The sequence below is a fragment of the Culex quinquefasciatus genome, chromosome 2 (genome assembly GCF_015732765.1).
Source record: "Culex quinquefasciatus strain JHB chromosome 2, VPISU_Cqui_1.0_pri_paternal, whole genome shotgun sequence".
Lineage (NCBI taxonomy): Eukaryota > Metazoa > Arthropoda > Insecta > Diptera > Culicidae > Culex > Culex quinquefasciatus.
The window spans coordinates 33748954-33766256 of NC_051862.1; the positions used below are offsets into that span (position 1 = coordinate 33748954).

A 17303-nucleotide genomic window follows, 5' to 3' on the forward strand; every position below is an offset into this window, starting at 1 on the left:
TCAATTGATGGAAATAGTTGAGGTTATAGAAACCATCAATAAAATCAGCATTGAAGAATTGTTTATGAAGGGCAAATCATGGTATGATAATAAGATTAAGAACGAGCAACATAATTCAGACTCTGACGCATCAATTTAAAAATGTTAGTCATACTTGTTAAATTTACAAATGGTTAAAGATTTCGATTAAACTCAAAATAAAATTCTCGGAAATGCTAGAGTTGTTTGATTCCTTGCCGTTGATCAACAATCCATCAACACATGAATGGCGCTATTTTTATAACCCACACTCTTCAAGCAAAGCTGCTGCTCCCGTACGAATCTCTCCGTGCTCAGAGAGGCTACAGTCTCAGTGCTTAGCTACTATACGACCATCAGTTGCATTACTTATAGTTCCATTCTCTACTGAACCATCATCGACGGTGGGTGTTCAACCGGCATATACGCGATAAGCAAGTAGTGACCGGCTGTGATAGTGCAGATACAATTAGAGGTGAGGTCATTTTCGAAGAAGTGAACAATTTGAACAATTGTTTCTTTCTTTTTCGTAGAACCCATCTTCGCTGATAAAGAAATGGGTGCTGGACCAAGTAAAGGTTGTGGCGGAGGTGGTGGAGGTGCCGGATTAGCCATTGGTGCTGCCATTGCAAACGCTGCAATGCGGGAAGCAAATCGACCAGACCCGGAGGAAATGCGGCGCAATCCGGAGAGAGCATTCTTTCAGCATATGGCGTTTGGCGGAGACCCGGTAGACCTGATGATGAATCTAGCCCAAGCCGCGAGGGCAAACCAGGGCGAGCAATCTTCTAGTGGTAGCACTACCGGGGGCGGTACTTCCGGCAACTCCGGTCAATCAAACACCGGCAGTTCCAACAACCGAACAGCGGCTCGCTCCCGCCAGAACAGTCCAGCTGTCCAGCGCAGAACTCGTCGCCGATCGCGTCACGAGCCGGATCCCTCGTCGGAAACCAACGAAGACGTGCAGGACATCCGGGACGTTGCGTATCACTTTGTGCGGCGTCTGACGAGGTTCGTCCGGCTCGGCGGTATCGGCCAGTACGTCACCGATCAAACGGGCATCCAGCGGGCCAACGTGTTCTACGAAGGGTGCAGCGAGCATCAGGACCGCCGCTGTAGCGTTCCGGGACACCATGCGGCGCACGTGGTTCGAGTGAGAATCAACGGGGACGTGGAGATTGAGTTTCCGGAGATTTTCGAACCGCTGCGTACCTTCGTTGGTCACACGCACTTTGTGCCGCAGTACGCGAACGTGTGGCGGGGACTTGGCGGAGAAATCGACCGAATTCAGGAGAGGTTTTTGCAAGAAATTAGCACCGTCGATTTTAGGGGTGAACTTACGTCACGCGTCGAAGACATTCTGCGTCGGTTGAAACAGGCGTTTTTGGATGCGCTGGGAAGTGCTGTTAGGAGCGGGCGTTACAATGCGCAACAAGTGCGCGATCTGAACGAGGTTATTGAGGCGATTCGGGAGATCACCATTCGCGAGTTGTTTGAAAAGGGACGCGACGGGTTGAACTACATACTGTTGAACATGTAATCGTGCAAACTGGTCCAGAAAATGGATATTATTTCAACATCCAATTTGTTTTTAAAAGTCATTTTTGGCTATTTAAATTAGATTTCATTTGGATTGTAAGATAAAATTTATTGGGGTAATTCTCCGCCAACTCACACGAAATCAGAAAAAGTTGCCCAGACCCTTCTTAGATTTGCGTGAAACTTTGTCTTAAGGTGTAACTTTAGTCCCTGATCACGAATCCTAGCTCCATTTTTCGATATCTCGTGACGGAGGGGGGGTACGACGTGTTTTTCAATAATTTACAGCCTGAACCGGTGATGAGATAGAAATTTGGTGTAAAAGGGACTTTTTATGTAAAATTGGACGCCCGATTTGATGGCGTATTCGAAATTTCGAAAAAAAATGTATTTTTCATCGAGAAAACACTAAAAAAGTTAAAAAAAAACTCTGCCATTTTCCGTTACTCATCTGTATTTTTTTTTGGACATGTTATTTTTAGGGAAATTTAATGTAGGTACTTTTCGAATCTACATTAACCCAGAAGGATTATTTTTTCATTTTGAACAAAAATTTTCATTTTAAAATTATGTGTTTTTTGTAACTTTGTAGGGTTATGTTTTAGAGTGTAACAATGTTCTACAAAGTTGTAGAACAGACAATTACAAAAATGTTGATATGTAAAAATGTTTTGAAAATGATACTTTTTGCGTTTCTCTTTGTTTTATCGTACGTGTCTGTCGCGGGTGACCGTGAACGACCATGAACAACGACGGCCAACTTTTTCCAAAAAAAATCGTAAAATCGCGATAACTCGTGATGGCTACAAGCAAACCCCTTGTGTTTATATATCAAAATTTTTGTAATTGTCGGTTCTACAACTTTGTGGAACATTGTTACGCTCTAGAAAATAACTCTGCAATGTTAGAAAAAAAACACCTAATTTTAAAATGAAAAATTTTGTTCTAAATGCAAAGATGACCCTTCGGGGTAATATAGATTCGAATATAGTAAATTAAATTTCCCATAAAATGACATGCTCCAAAAAATTACAGTCGAGTAACGAAAAATGGCAGAATTTTTATTTTGGAATTCTGAGTACGAAATCAAATCGGGCGTACAATTTTACATAAAAGTCACTTTGACACCTAATTTCCAAACCATCACCATTTCAGGCTGCAAATTATTGAAAAACACGTATTTTTTTTGAATAATCAAAAATTAAAGGGGTTGTACCGCCCCTCCGTCACGAGATATCGAAAAAATGGAGCTCGGATCGTGATCAGGAACAAAAGTCAACCCTTAAGACAAAGTTTCACGCAAATCTAAGAGGGGGTCGGGGCAACTTTTTCCGATTTCGTGTGAGTTGGCGGAGAATTACCCAATATTCAATAATCTGTATCTTGAGAATGGATGTTCAAAACTTTGTTCTAAATCCTAGAAATGAAACAGCTTGTCCTGGTTCGCAAAGCAAAACACATGATAGGTATGACAATGTGTTTATAAATAAACAGTTTAATCCAGACAGTTTTAAATTCAAAATTAAACTTTTTTTTGTGTTTTGATCTTATTCCGATATTATAAAATAAAATGAACCCAACAGGTTTTTTTTTTCAGCATAATATATTTTGTTTATTTGTTTTCATGACGTTAACAAAACAAAAGGGTACAGTTTGACTTAAGATGAAGTCATTCCGAATCAGTGTCGGAGTCAGAACAATAATTAAGCTCTAAATATTTTCCTTCATACCAAGTTTTTCCTTTCATGAACATATCGTAGATACTTATTTCCTGCAGCGTTTCCACGACATCTGTTAAATCATTTAATTGTTCTTCATTTAATTCCTCCGAGAAAATTGCGTTCAAAAATACCGTCAAAAAGGCTGCCTTCATTCGTTCCAGTATGTCTTGCACTTGCAAAGTTAATGATACCTGGAAGTTTATTTCGTTAAGTTCTCTTATAAAACCACTCTGGATCCTATCTATCTTTCCACCAACACCATGCCAAACATTGGCATACCTTTCCACAAGGTGTGTATGGCCAAGAAAATTTTTCAACATTGTAAAGTAATCAGATTGCTCATTGAGCCTGTCGATTTTTACTCTCACCACGTGAGCTGCATGATATCCTGAAATATGGCTTGATCGATCTTGGAACTGGCTACGGCCACCGATCAGCAGCTCTTGCCTGAAAACACTAGTTTGCTCGGATACAAATTGTCCCATGGCGGCAAGACGCACAATACGAGTCATGCGTTTCTTAAAATGGTAACTCAAACTGCGTATGGTGTACATATCACTCGTATCGGAGGACTCATCTGGTGCACACTCGGATTTTTTACGTCCTTCTTTGCTGGCCTGATCTCCCGTTCCAGATCCTTGAGTTTTCTTTTCTGATTTGGTGCCTTTTGACTGCTTTCCAGTGGCTTTTTCGTTTGATTTTCCTTTACTAGTTTTGTTCTTACCCGGGCCAGTGGCCAACGTTTGGGCAAGTTTCTTTACAATGGACTCGGAATCAGTTTTCAACATTCCCGCGTTTAAGCTTTGCAGCTCACCACGGATCGATGGATTAGATGAAGATGCGGCCCATGCCACCATGGCAGCCAAAACCGTCTCCGCTCCAGCTTCGCACGCCTTACTAGATCCGGACCCCATTTTCAGCTAATTAAATAAAATTCGTCCGCTATTAAGTCCGTAACAATTCTCTCGATTGTTAAATTACAGTGGAAATTTAAGAGGTGCAAAACGTAAAAAATCTGATTTTTTAATATTACCTGTCTTGCTTCCTTCTTCAAACTTTTTTAAGCAACTTGTTATCTGAACAACTTGAAACCGAATGAGAATAAATGCCACACTAACGCTGCTTAAATTCTACTCACGCAGCTAAACTTAAGCATACAATACTGCGCTTGCGCATGCTTTAATATCAATAATAACACGAGTTTGATGGGGTGGACCATTTTTTATATTGGACTTCATCAAAAATTACAACAATTAACAATAGTGTTTTGTTGTTGAGGAATTTCCATACATACATTTTCACCAACCACACCACTGGATTGTTTTTACAAAAAATAGCCAAACCACCCTCAACTTGATAAGTGTTTCCGAGAAGGAAAAAAATTATCACAGATAGTATTCTAGGAAATTTTTCGACTTTTTTGTGATTTCGATTAAATCGCTGAGATTAACTGAGAGCCCTATCTTATCGTCTCGCTACGAAATCGGAATAAAAAATAAAAAAAATATATTCCTCATCCACTGTTTCAACTGGTTGAAACAGGTTTTCACATGTTTGAAATGTTTTGTAACAGCGTCCCAAAAGTGCATTTACGTTTAGATTTTTTTTTTGGTTTTTGACGAGTACTATTATCGTATCCAAAATATTTTGATCATTGAAAAAAATTCCAATAATTCCAACATTTGAATACGCCAGCAACGGAACAAAAGAAGTTGTTTCAAATTTTCACCCAAGCTTTGATGTCGTTTTCGTTATCGCGTTCGATAAAAAAAGAGCTATAAAAATTACAAAACCGGCTTCGAAATTGCCATTGTATATCTAACCAGCAAACTGAGCACACCAACGTGAAGAAGCATTGTAGGTAAGTAAAAAATCATTTAAAAATAATGTGTTGATGTGTACCGTTGATTATATTGACTAGTTGACAAGAAATGGCAATAATTGGCATAAAATTGACTGTAAAATTTATTAAATAAGTGCGCGTGTGCGTTGTGTATGTGTGTGTGAGAGTGTGTTTTTACAAAGTTGGAATATGTTACCAGACACCTGAGAAAACACTTCTTGACCCACTAAACCTTTCCTTGATCGATAATATTTACCGACAAGTTTGTGTGGGAAAGTTTCATACGGGTTGCCTTCTTCCATCCCAATATTTCCAAAAGTGTGATTCTCATTTATGTTCTACAACTTTGAAGAAGAAATCAAATCTATAAAACTCGATCCTGCAAAGTTATTAGCAATTTAAAGAAGTCATCTAACCCTAACCTAGCGCAGTTATTCTTTCGGAGACATTCTTCTAAATGGCCAGGCCAATTGCATAAAGTTTACCGCAAAGTTGAATCATTGGGAGCCACCATGCTAAGAAGTTTTGGTACTCCGGAACCCTCTTTGGGATGAGACATTGTATTTCCACAAATGCCCTGGAACAATCCGTATTATTTTTTGTATTATGATCGTTTTTGATTTTATTTCCAGCCCTTCAAATCTTTTTATTTCATTTTTATGAACATACTGGAAAAGACAAGTATTTATGTTAGGAAATTGAATTTCAACACTCTTTTTTTTCATATTTGATGATCTTGCTTCAAATTGTCGTCATGTGGTTTTTGTTTTTTTTTTTAATTTTTTTCTTTTCATTTTTTCAGCTCAATATGAAACATTCGACACAATTAAAAAGACGAAGGGTATATCATATTCGATATGGTTAGTTACTAGAACGTTAAAAATATTTTTTGTGAGCGTTTCAAGGCATGATCTCCTAGGTGTGCTGAGCCCGAATCCCAAATATGAGCTTGATTGGTTGCGACAGGACCTGGTGCATTGACTTTGAATTTTAAATGGAATATTTAGCATGTGTTGAGACCCTTAATAATTTTAGCATTTTTTTTAAACCTTATGAACTCATAGTTTTTGTTCCTGGGAATAACCGAAGAGTGCGAAAAGATTCGTCAACTATTAAGAATGATGCAGAATTTATAGCACCGCCGCTGAAAAATTAAACTTTATCTCACTCCATTCTGGCAGCACTTGTTGCTACTGCAGAAATGATTGAGGTAGGCGTCGCGACGCTATTGCAACCAAGCAAGCAGAGGGTTGCCAGAAGAGCAAACCCTAACCGCACCGATTTAACGGGTTAACTCCCATTTAAAATTCAAACCCAAACGCCAAGTCCTGTCGTAACCAATCAAGTTCACATTGGAGATTCGGGCTCAGTATACCTAGGGGATGCCCTGAAATGCCCGCGAAATAAACACATTTTATTACATCCTAATAGTTACACGCTTGAAGGATTTCTGATTACAGTACTTACTTTGAATGCATGTTTTTCAGACTCAGGGGATTCAGATTCAGAGCATCCATCGAACATCAATTATCACCGTTGGATTCATTGTTTATTCTGCAGAAAAATCATTAAAGGTGTTTCATGAAGTTCAACACTTGGTTTTTGATCTTCTACGGATGCAAATCAGGTCAACATTCGAAACAGTTCATGGACCTGAGTTGAAATTTGATGAACCAGAGTTAAAAGTGGATCCAGGAAGCGTTGTCAACCATTTGATTGATCGCGTCAGTGAATTTATCAAACTGGGTGCTCAATTGCAGTACATCTCGAGCGTAACAAAGGTCCCACGAGATATGATCGTTTCACCTGGATGTACGTCACCAGGGGAAGGAATGGTCCATTTAGTTTGTGTGCACCTAAACAAAGAACTGGAACAGGATATCAGAGGAATGTTTGACAATTTCTTAAACGTTTTTTTGAGCCAAGTAAAAAATATTCCTAGCTTCGTAATTCTTGAAATCAGTCAAAAGTTTAATGAGGTTCAATGGGGACTTCTCAAGGCACTTGCATCAATCGATTTTTCCAAAGAAAAAGTGAATGATAATGATATTTCCAAAATAAAATCAATAAAAAGTAGTTTTTTGAAAGCCATCGATAATCAAATGCAAGCTTGTCGCAAACATATTGAAAAGATATCCGGCGATAGATATAATAAGCACTACAAAGCGGTACTAGAAACAGAGCTGCAGGTGCTTACAACAACATTTCATGAAATGACCAAACTAAGTGAAAGTGATTTGTTTAGCAAAGCTCGCGAAGGAGTTCCTTTCGAAACTGGAATGACAGTTTTTACGGAAATTTTAATTGCGATTGGTCTTACAACAGTCACCGCCCTCGTATTTTTATTCTTAAAAAAAACTCTTTTTTGATGACTATTGGGAATATACTATAGGGAATAAGTACGGCAGAGTGAAGAGAGAGAGAAAATGAAACGAGAGAGTACGTGTAGCGAAATGAGAGTGAGATTAGCCGAGAGAGGAGTTCATGTTGTATGCATGAATGAGCGAAAATAAATCAGTCGTGTGTTTTGTTTGAGCGTGAACAGACGTGTTTTGTATTCATCCGAAATCTTGGCAAAGTCTCGGGCAGGGATGCCAGATGAAATTTTGAGTTATCTGCAATTTTTTTTTTCAAAAATCTGCAAAAATCTGCAAACTCAAATACACGCAAAACTAGGTTTATGAATTCGTATTCTACAATTCTGTTTAACAAAATTATGGTGTTTAACCCAAAAAAACGTTCACATATATGTTTTATGTACTTAAATCTGTGTGAAATCAAACTATTTTGCTAAAATTATTTACAGTATTTTCAAGTAATTTGAAAAAGTCTTAATAAAATGTACTGTAGCTTTAATTAAATCTTATTTACCTGCATGATCAAAAGTCTGGATCGAATTGCATTGTGTTTTACTTTTCAAGGTTAGGCTAATATAAATATACTTTTTAAGTTTTCAATGTTTTTCGAGAACAAAAATTTAGAAAAAAAACTCATCTAAAATAATTTTAATTAAATAATTTCGGCACGGTTTTAGTTCTGCCTATTTTGTGATACTTTTGAATAACTTAACAAAAAGTAAAAATAAAATTTGCGACAGTTTTATTTCGTGCAGTATTATTTACCCTTTAGGCATTTTACACTATATGTTCTGAAACATAAAAAAACTTGAAACCTAGCTCTACATTTTGTAAAGTAACTCATGCTGAAAATGTGTGGAACAATAAGTTAGTAAAAATATGAATTCTTAAAAAACTTCCAGAGCAACAACTTAAGAAAAAGAAAATAAAATGTTTTTTTTTAATATTGTGTTTATTTGTTTGATTATCACAAGTAAATCTGTAGAACTTCATAAAAGTAAAACTTTGATCAGTCAAGTCTGGGTTGTATGTAGAGCGTCCAATTTCCCGGGGTTACAAAATTCTCGGGAAAAGGTGAATTCTCTGAAAATTTTAAATTTTACAAAAATTGATCTGACTTTGCAACAAAATTGTATAGAATAGCAATAGCAATGGTTAAAATAAGTGTGAGAATCAACTAATGCCTTGACTGCCTGTAAAAAACATACGACTTCAAGATAATATATTTTTTAAATTTATAATCATACAAAATATTAAAAAATAAGTTTTTTTTCCAGGGTTTTTTTTTCTTAAAATTTACTTTCCCTAAAAGAGCACTCAGCTAGCAAAATCTTAACTAAGAAATATGTACCCTCGCTGTAAAGGCTTATGAATTGATCTCAGTTGAAAGGTACTTCAAATCTCTAAATTACAAATGTTACATCCTGGAGTATAACTGTTGAATTTTAATTAACACTGATTGGAATTTGTATTTTTCTAAAAGTAGGTATGATTTTTTTAATCACAGTATTTGGACAGTGAGTAAAACTAATTCATGCCCAAAAACAATAAAATGCTTTTAAATTTGTCTCTGTGACCAGCTCGAGAGAAAATAATAAAGAAAAATATTGATAATTAAGTTGCAATAAAAATATTTTTTCCAGAACAAATTTCACTGGTTTGAGCTCAGGAATAAATAGATAGGCATTTAAATTGCCTTAAAAATAATCTTTTTCACTTGAAATACAATTTTTATGCAATCACATCTCAAAGTTTTCAAATATTTGGAGCGAGTTTTTTGAAGGAATGTTTGCATTTTTTTTGGCGCTTTTGTGTAATACGAAGAAATTTTTCAATGGTTTTTAAATGATGCAACCTTCGGTTAAAATCATTTTAATAGCAAAAAAGTAGTTCATTAGTTTCACATTTAAAACTCTTACTACAAGGGCGTAGGCGTTCTTAGTGCCATATAAATTTTCAACTTTAAACTAAAATTTCTCGAACAATTTTAAACTAATTAACCTAATTCTTCTAGCACAACCCTCTTTGAGACATTTCATGATATGAATTCAATTTGCATCTAATTTGGTCATGGTAAACAAAAACGTAGAAGAATCTTAATTTTGACCTTGGCGGGAAGGGGTACTTTATTTTCAAATGGTAAATGGTATTTCATTATTTTTTATTTAAAAAAATGTTCCAAAAAGTTCAAAAAAATAATACTTTTGATAGAATTTCGGGAATTTCGGGAAAAGGGAAATATTCTTTTTTCGGGAAATCTCTCGAATTTTTTTTCCCAGGACGGGAAATTGGACGCTCTAGTTGTATGTGTTCTCTTAAAAAAATTACATGACAGTCAACACTTTATTGTCGATATTCCTCCTCGATAAACTTGGCTCTTGAATAAAACAAAAAATGAAAAATAAATAAATATTTAACTGTCGTTTTGATCTGTTTTTGCTTTTGGTCCGAAAACATAATTATCAATTTCGTACAAAATTGAAATATATCAAAAATAAAAAAAACTCGGATTATTGAACAGAATGACTATAATATTGAATTTCTAACAGTTTTGAATGTGTTTATTTGAAACATAAATTTTGAATTGAAATTTCTTTCTTGAGGAATTTGTTTAAAATTGATTTACATATAAATGAGTAAGCAAATAATGATGTAGTTTTCAATAAAACATTTTAGCAATGTATTTTGTTAGGAAAAAGCTTTAAAAAGCCAATATTTTTAAAATATTGAAAAATGTTTGAAAATGTGTCAAGAAATCACCTTAAAATATATTGTTTAATTGAAATTATATTGTTTGAAGAAATTAAAAGAATAGCTTTTTAACAATAACGCAAAAAGTGCATTTAATTTTTTTTTATAAATGTTGTTGTGCTGAGGAAATTAAACTTTATAAACTTTCTACGACCATTTGTATTCAAATGCAATCGACAAAACAATTGCAATACAATTTTAAACAAAATAAAAGTAAATTAAATAAACACAATTTGTAATTTATCTCTGTTTTTCTTTCTTATAATCCAAATAAATTAATCTTATTTGCGACACTAGTTATTTTATTTGTTTATTTTAACAGGATCGGTTGAAAATATGAAAAAAAAATAGTTTGCATTATCAATATAAAAAATAATCAAAACTTATGCTTTGTGCTCTATCTGAAAACTAGAAATGCTTTGATTTATTTTATTTTTATAAGTTTTTAAGTTTATCTTCATTAAATCCTTCTGTGAGCCAAAATTACTTTTTAAATATCGATTGCAATAGTTTTTAAAATGATATTTATTTAAAAAAATCATATTGTGTGCACTGCTACCGAATTTTCAATGGGAAAACAATTTAAAACTAAAATAATAATTTAAATAGTCTTCCAAAATTTAGAATCATAATTATTTCAATCAATCCAATTAAATAAAAAAAATAAGGCATAAAAAAGAAGTATGCAACTGACGTTTTTGTGCAATTAAAGAAATATTTTGAAATGATTCGAAACACAAACCTAAAATTAAAAACAGGACAACAATATATGTTGAAATGTTTTTAAAATGTTTGAACATTTGACTTGAAAATACAACTAATCATTCTTTATATGTGAATGCCTTAGGTTCTCTATACATCAGACAAAATTATACAAGATTTTTTTCTTTTATATCTAGAGTCCTATAAGCTATTGTCTTTCATATGTTTATAGGACCTTTTCGAAAAAAATCTGTAGATATGTACTGTAATACAAACAGTAATGCAGAAAGTGCTAAAAATATCATTAGAAAAAGTGAGCAGCTTTCTTTGGTATCATATTCATGTATGATTCGTTTGTAATTAGTCGTTTAACATTCCATATTCATGTTTATACGTTATAAAAGAAAAAAAAGAAAAGCGGAGACAAAAACTAAAAAAAAAACATTTGCAACATCATTGTTGATTGAATTGGGATAATGTTTGTTATAACTGATTAGGGTTTTTTTTTTGACAAATTGAAACTAGCTGTTTGTCATAAGTTTTTTTGGCTAACAAAAAAGAATATGTTATCAAAAACAAAACTCACTGAACAAAATCATATACAAATTTTGGCGGTACCGGCTCAATGGAAAAAAGAAACTCCGGAATATTTTCTCACACATAAGTGTCATGTAGATTGAACAATGTTGTACCTGTGCTTCCCGCGAAAAGAAAACTGAACTTTTTAAAACTTTTAATCGCTACAGTTAAGCATGTTTAAGAAAAAACTCGTTATTTTTTTGGTCAATATTTTTGGCGACTTAGGTAAAAACGCATGTAAATCATATTTGAATCATAGAATCTTAATTAAATTGAATGTTTTATTTAGAAATTGCCATTGAACATTTACCTTTTATTCTTATATCTTATAATAACAATATACCAGGAGGACGACTCTTACGGAATGACTTAACGGCCAACTGAGACCGGGACCAACGTTTTACTTCTCCATCCGATGGAAGGCAATTTAAAAAAAATATTTTAAAAACCACATTGAAAATCTTATGTAACTTCGCATTTCATTTTTTTTTTAAATTAACAGAGGTAGAAAATCTAATTCACCGTTAATTCTTAATTATTACAAAACATGAAGAAATTTATTTAAAAAATGCTAAAACTCAAATTGAACTTACACAAGTATCATTTTTTTCCAGGAGTTCTACAAGAGCTCTTCAAGATAGCTACAGCATAGCAGTTTGGACCGCGGTAGGATAAAACTCTCTTCAAGTACTCTTCCAAACTCCTGAAGAAGTTTTGAAGAAAATTTTATCCTACCGCGGTCCAAACTGCTATGCTGTAGCTATCTTGAAGAGCTCTTATAGAACTCCTGGAAAAAAATGTTACTTGGGTATTTATGTCTCCATTATGTTTTCAAAATTGTTCCATATAAGAATCTGGAAATACAATGAAGTAAACAACAATATTTGCTTCAAATAACTTAGGACAGCATTTTTTCAACAATAGCCAAAACCTTGGAAAACATTTACTGAAACAGAAATTAATTAATTACAATTGAATTTTCTTGAAGCCAAGCAACTTCAACTTTTGAATACCAAGATTTGCAGTAGAGTACACCAAAGCTTGCAGTAGAGTACACCAAAGCCATGTTGTAGAGCGCGCAATCTGATTTGTATTTTTTTCCGACAATCACTTGGGAACAGTGATTAAAAAAATAGTTGGGAAAATTCGGAATACTTGCATATTTTGACAGTAATCAAACTTGACGTAAGTCTAAGAAGATTGATTCTAAATTTGTAAATGCTATGTACTGTTGGGTTACTCAACTTATTCAAAGAAATTGTCACATAAGGATTATTATTTTTTTTTTTGCAAACCTCATCGGTAAAATATCTGCAAAAATCTGCAACGAAAAAGTTGTTTGCAACAAATTTCGGAAATCTGCAAATTTGCAGAGAAATCTGCAAATCTGGCATCCCTGGTCTCGGGAAAATAATGGTGAAAGTCACGACAACGGCGCAGTGCTCCCGCCGCGATTTTAAACAACAAAAAAAAAGGAAAAGTTTCATGAGTGCGTTTTATTTCGAGTGATTTTCTGTTTCTGTTGCTGTGGTTCTTGGCTACTGTGATGGCGTCGGCGTCCTGGCTGCTGTGTAGTGACAGGCAAGATGGCGTCAGCGTCCCTTGTCGGTGGTAAAAAAAAAGTTCTTTTGCCGTTACCGGCTGCTAGAGATCCTGAATTGGTTTGTAAATGTTTTTATCGGCAGCTAATCGTGTTAAAGGAAGAAAAAAAAACAAACATGACGCCATCATTTCTGGAGCAACATTTGAAAGGGGCGGTACGACATTGCTCTTACGGCCTTTCATTACACGCGTTTAAATGGGACGAAAGGCCGTAAAAGCAATATCGTACCGCCCCTTTCAAATGTTGCACTGGATTTTCAGTTTCATTTTCCCTGCTAAGGTAAGACAGTAGAATGTTTGGTCGATGTAGGACCGACTCGTGTGACGATCTCCATATGATGAATGCTAAACTGTCGGACCGATGTTGGGCTGATGTCAGACGTAATTTTATAGTTTTTGTAGAACCATCGCAGAAAGGAAAGGTTAAGTTTGAAAATTTATTCGTTGAATTTTGTTGTTGTTTAACAACAGAGGTGTGTGATTTTTTAAGAGAAATTCGTTCTATTCAGAGATGTTTTTATGTCATGGTTAGGGTGCCCAGAAAAAATGACCCCCTGCTCCACAAGCAAAAATTGGTTTTTTGGGTTATTTTTGGTCTGTGCAAATTTTGAGCGAAATTGGTTGAGATTAACCCATTGATATTCGAGCCTAAAGTTGGTGAAAAAAATGTTTTTCATATAAAAATGACTTTTTTAAATCGCTAATAACTTCTCAGGATCGAGTTTTACAGCTTTGGGGTGTTCTACGAAGTTGTAAAGCATTAAATTTTCAATAAGAATCTCACGTTTGGGAATATTTGGATGGAAGTAGCGCACCGTGCAGACCAAACTGTAGGAAAATTGTGTTTTCCATACATTTTTTCGATTTTTCCCATACAAACTTCACCTTCGAGTATCAATGGGTAAATGTTGACCGATTTTGCTCATATTTGGCCCAGAGTCCTAAAAAAATCAACCGGCTCCGTGGCTTAATGGTTACGGCTTCTGTCTCCCAAGCAGAAGGTTCAGGGATCAACTCCCGGTAGGTACCTTTGAAATTTGGAATCAGGAACTTGAATATGAATAAAAACTAAAATGAAATCAGGTGGGATTCGAACTCACACCCTTGAATTGGTGGTTTGGGACGCTAAGCAGTCGGCCATCAGAAGGTTTACACTCTAGCAGCGAAATGATCCGTAGTGTTGAAACATGTTATCTTCTCATATTAAATACGCGCTGATCCCTGATTTGCCTGACGGGATTGGAAGTCTAAATATAGATCGAGTTTCCTTCAGATGCTTGCTTCTATGTTTAGGCGGGGCCGAACAATGCCCAACGACCTCGGAATTGGACCGCAAGGAGCTCTGTCATTCTGAAATGGGTCGTTGGAAGCAGCGCGAGGGCTGTCACCACCTAATACCCGGGACTGAGATAAGCTGTATCAGCATTCGGCATATACACAGTCTGATACAAATTATACTTTCCCATAATTTCGCTGCCGGTTAGCGGGTATTGGATTGGACCACACACACACACATTTGGCCCAGAGTCCTAAAATAGCCCAAGGAACAATATTCAGCTTGTGGAGCGAGGTTTTGAGGAAAAGTCCCATATTCTGGGCACCCTAGTCATGGTACATACACACTAAAAAAATATGAAAATTACACTTGAAGTAATTGAAATATTGACAGAAAATCGAAGCACGTATAAACAAAATCGACTTAATTTTACATCTTACCAGACGTAATCACCAATCAAAATTGCAAAACTCACATCCGTGATAATATAATCAAAGTTACAGAAAATTACCATTTATCAAATGTAATTTTATGTCTCATATGATGCACATGACTGGAGCGTAGAGTTTAACTGAATATTCAATCACGTTACTTAATTTTACATCAGTTTGAATAGAATTTTACCCATTTCTGCTGCTTTGCATCGGTGCGTGTAAGATTGTCAAAGTCAGCCATCTTGCACCGTGCGAGCACAACAGTCGTGTAAACAATTTGTTTTGCTGCTAAGATGTTTTGAAATTGAGAACGCAATCGCAATTTTTTGGCAGTTTTGTGTGCCATAGAACCGTGCAAAATTGGCTGAAAGAGGAGACTTTGGAAGTCCGGTTCCTGAGAGATATTTTCCAGTTCCGGCACTCTAGCAGATTCTGGAGTGGTTCGCTTATTTCAAGGTGAGTGAAGTAGTTCTGAGTTGCGAACATATGTCAGCATAGTAATATTTTCTTGTCCTCAGAATGTTGCAATACAATGCGGAGTTCCTTTGGCAGCTTGGTCCGGAACCGCTCTCTGAAACTTCGTCACCAAGAACGACAAACTTCCATGCACAAGTGGCACCCGTTGCATTCAAGCAAACACTCCAGCGGAAAAGGCTCCGGCGAAGTTGTTTCGGTGACCGTTGTAGTGATGGAGCGTGGCATGTAGAAATGTGAGCACCCCTAGCATAATATCTTGTAGCGAACAGTAGTATTGGTGTGTTGGCATGTGCGAGAATTTATATGGTAGTGTGAGTGACAGAGAGAAAAATAAATCAGTCTTCTGCTTTGCTTTGGCCATGAAACACGCGTTTTGAATTGGCATCCGAAATCTGCGAGAAAACGACGGATAGAACTGAAATATGTCCGTCTGGTCACGACAATGGCGCAAACAGCGCTCCCGACGCGAATTGTAGTGAAAATTTGTTTACAGAGAAGAAATTGTGTGGTGAAAAAAAGTTCATTTGCTGTGGTGTTCGACTGCTTAGGAAGCCTTAATGGCGCGTGTGTCCCTCGCAGCAGGGGCCAGTGAAAAATTCTAAATTGTAATCGTGTGAAACCATCGAGCAATGATTTTGATTGCTATCGGACGAAAAGAACACGGAGTGTATTACCAGAGGAAATGTTTTATTGGTAAGTCAGTAGCGGCGAGATTGGCAAAAGCTAACAAATAAAAAGAACAGCAAGACGGCTGCGTTGTTTGTTTTGATTATTTTCCCTGTTCAGTTCAACGGTGCTAGTCATGGTTGAAGTGGGACCGACACTTGTGAAGCCTTCTTATTATAGACGCTCTACTATCAGACCGATGTCAGGCCGATGTTTGACCAAAAAAGTTATTTTTTGTAGGATGAATGCTGAAAGTCGCATATGTGCAATAAAAGTACGCGGCAAGGCAACCTCGAACTGCATGCCGCACTTTCGACTAAATACGTGCTGTCAAATCCCATACTTTGTTTCATTTTTGCTGTTGTTCTTCTACCAATTGTTGGCAATGTTGTTAGTTTTATTTTCGACTGCTCTACACTTGCTGATAATAACTGGAAAAAATGTTAACGGCACATTCTTAAATGTCGTGCGGCGTTTAAATTGTATAAAACAGTCAGTATTTCGTGGATGGCGCCGAACAAGATCATATTCGTGGTTTTAAAAATAAATGCTTAAGTAGTTTCTGTCAAGTTTCTTACAAATAACGACTTCGCGAAGGCGAATGGTTCAATTAGAGCCGAAATGATGGGTGTACAATACCTTTTATGTTGAATTTCTGGTAACTTAAGTGTACATATTTTTTGTGGATGTGCCCTTTAGGTTGCGGGTGCTGTGTTCAAAAGGAAATCAAATTCGTTCGTCATAACTTGCATGCGTTTCAACTCTGTTGGTAAACAAAGTTGTATTGAGATTCCTTAGACGATTGGGCGGTTGATTGTGATTTTTTTGAGTATGAGAACCAATTTTCGAGAGAGTAGAGCGTGGAAATGGACTAATAAGCTTGAGTCCCCTGGGATGGTAAAGCATGAATGAAGGATCAGCGCGGAAGTTGGATCAAAAAGCTCGAGTCCCCTGAGAGGGTAGAGCATGAATGAAGGATCAATAAGCTTGAGTCCCCTGAGAGGGTAGAGCGTGGAAGTTGGATCGAAAAGCTCGAGTCCCCTGAGAGGGTAGAGCATGATTGAATGTTCAATAAGCTTGAGTCCCCTGAGAGGGTAGAGCATGAATGAAGGATCAGTAAGCTTGAGTCCCCTGGGAGGGTAGAGCGTGGTTGTTGGATCAAAAAGCTCGAGTCCCCTGAGAGGGTAGAGCATGAATGAATGATCAATAAGCTTGAGTTCCCTGAGAGGGTAGAGCATGAATGAAGGATCAGTAAGCTTGAGTCCCCTGGGAGGGTAGAGCGTGGTTGTTGGATCAAAAAGCTCGAGTCCCCTGAGAGGGTAGAGCATGAATGAATGA

General features: G+C 36.2%; 3 protein-coding genes and 1 long non-coding RNA gene across 4 annotated transcripts in view; 3 read left to right on the top strand and 1 right to left on the bottom strand.

The window, feature by feature from the left end:
- Nucleotides 1-402: 402 nt before the first annotated feature.
- Nucleotides 403-1670, top strand: LOC6045016. Its single transcript, XM_038258314.1, has 2 exons — nt 403-493; nt 552-1670. The coding sequence occupies exon 2, from the start codon at nt 575-577 to the stop codon at nt 1556-1558; it is 984 nt and encodes a 327-aa protein (XP_038114242.1). The 5' UTR covers nt 403-493; nt 552-574; the 3' UTR covers nt 1559-1670.
- Nucleotides 1671-3168: 1498 nt separating this feature from the next.
- LOC6045020 lies at nt 3169-4496 on the bottom strand. The gene is made up of 2 exons (XM_038254766.1): nt 4312-4496; nt 3169-4198 (listed from the first exon to the last, which is right to left on the bottom strand). The coding sequence occupies exon 2, from the start codon at nt 4190-4192 to the stop codon at nt 3227-3229; it is 966 nt and encodes a 321-aa protein (XP_038110694.1). The 5' UTR covers nt 4193-4198; nt 4312-4496; the 3' UTR covers nt 3169-3226.
- Nucleotides 4497-5036: 540 nt separating this feature from the next.
- On the top strand, nt 5037-7663 carry LOC119767996. The gene is made up of 3 exons (XR_005277838.1): nt 5037-5139; nt 5924-5981; nt 6609-7663. It is a non-coding gene; the product is annotated as an uncharacterized LOC119767996 (long non-coding RNA).
- Nucleotides 7664-12990: 5327 nt separating this feature from the next.
- LOC119765956 overlaps nt 12991-17303 on the top strand; it is a 33885-nt gene continuing 29572 nt past the window's right edge. The window contains exon 1 of the mRNA XM_038250243.1: nt 12991-13171. The gene's annotated coding sequence lies outside the window, so the exon portion shown is untranslated. The remainder of the gene's footprint in view (nt 13172-17303) is intronic.